The sequence below is a fragment of the Nicotiana sylvestris genome, chromosome 2 (genome assembly GCF_000393655.2).
Source record: "Nicotiana sylvestris chromosome 2, ASM39365v2, whole genome shotgun sequence".
Lineage (NCBI taxonomy): Eukaryota > Viridiplantae > Streptophyta > Magnoliopsida > Solanales > Solanaceae > Nicotiana > Nicotiana sylvestris.
The window spans coordinates 146920606-146921537 of NC_091058.1; the positions used below are offsets into that span (position 1 = coordinate 146920606).

Sequence of the window (932 nt, forward strand, 5' to 3'; positions counted from 1 at the left end):
TAATGCAAATTGAGGACAAGCAAATAAGTATGGAAACACTTATAATCCTAACTGGAGGAACCGCCCAAACTTTTCTTGGGACGGAAATCAAGGTACTTATAATCAGTAGAGGCTGCAAGCTCCTCTACAGAAATATAGACCACCATAGGCTTAACAACTCGCGAACTCAATGAGATATATTGAGGAGACGCAAAAAAAATTGATGGCTGACCAGCAAGCCCAAGCAACAGCCCATTCAGCAGCTATTCGTAATTTGTAGCGACAAATGGGGCAACTTGCTAGTGCCCAAAATAATCGGCCAGCTGGGGCTCTTCCTAGTGATACTGAGCCTAATCCTAAAGCTCAAGTCAATGTGGTTACCTTGATAAATAGAATAGTACTAGAAGAAGTTTCAAAGAAAAAGAAGTACATGGCTAGTCCTGAAGAAGAATAAGTTCCCAAACCAGTTGAGGAGAATGAAAGAGAGCGAAGGATCAGAGCTAGTAATTGTGATAAGGCCACCACCTCCATTTCCATATACACTGCCGAAGCAAAAAGATGATTCTAAGTACAAAAAATTCTTAGGTATTTTGAACCAAGTGCATATGAATTTACCTTTGGTGGAAATTTTACAAGAAGTACCGAAGTATGCAAGGTATTTCAGAGATATTGTGGCAAACAAGCAAAGATATATAGAATTTGAATCAGTTGCACTTACTGAAGAATGCAGTACTAGATTTCAAAGTAAACTTCCTCCTAAGTTGAAGGATCCTAGGAGTTTCACAATTCCTCTGTCTCTTGGAAAACAAGAAGTTGGTGGAGCCCTGTGTGATTTAGGGGCTAGTATAAATTTGATGCCATCATCTTTGTTCAAGAAACTCATATTGGAGGTGCTTAGACCTACTACAATTACTTTACAGTTGGCAGATAAGTCACTAGTGATGCCAAAATGA

General features: G+C 39.3%; 1 protein-coding gene across 1 annotated transcript; it reads left to right on the forward strand.

The window, feature by feature from the left end:
- Positions 1 to 455: 455 nt before the first annotated feature.
- LOC104230601 (uncharacterized) lies at positions 456 to 932 on the forward strand. The gene has a single exon (XM_009783453.2). The coding sequence runs from the start codon at positions 456 to 458 to the stop codon at positions 930 to 932; it is 477 nt and encodes a 158-aa protein (XP_009781755.2).

Excerpts from the sequence above, each read along its gene's own strand:
- LOC104230601 (XM_009783453.2), top strand. The coding sequence starts at position 456 with ATGAAAGAGAGCGAAGGATCAGAGCTAGTAATTGTGATAAGGCCACCA.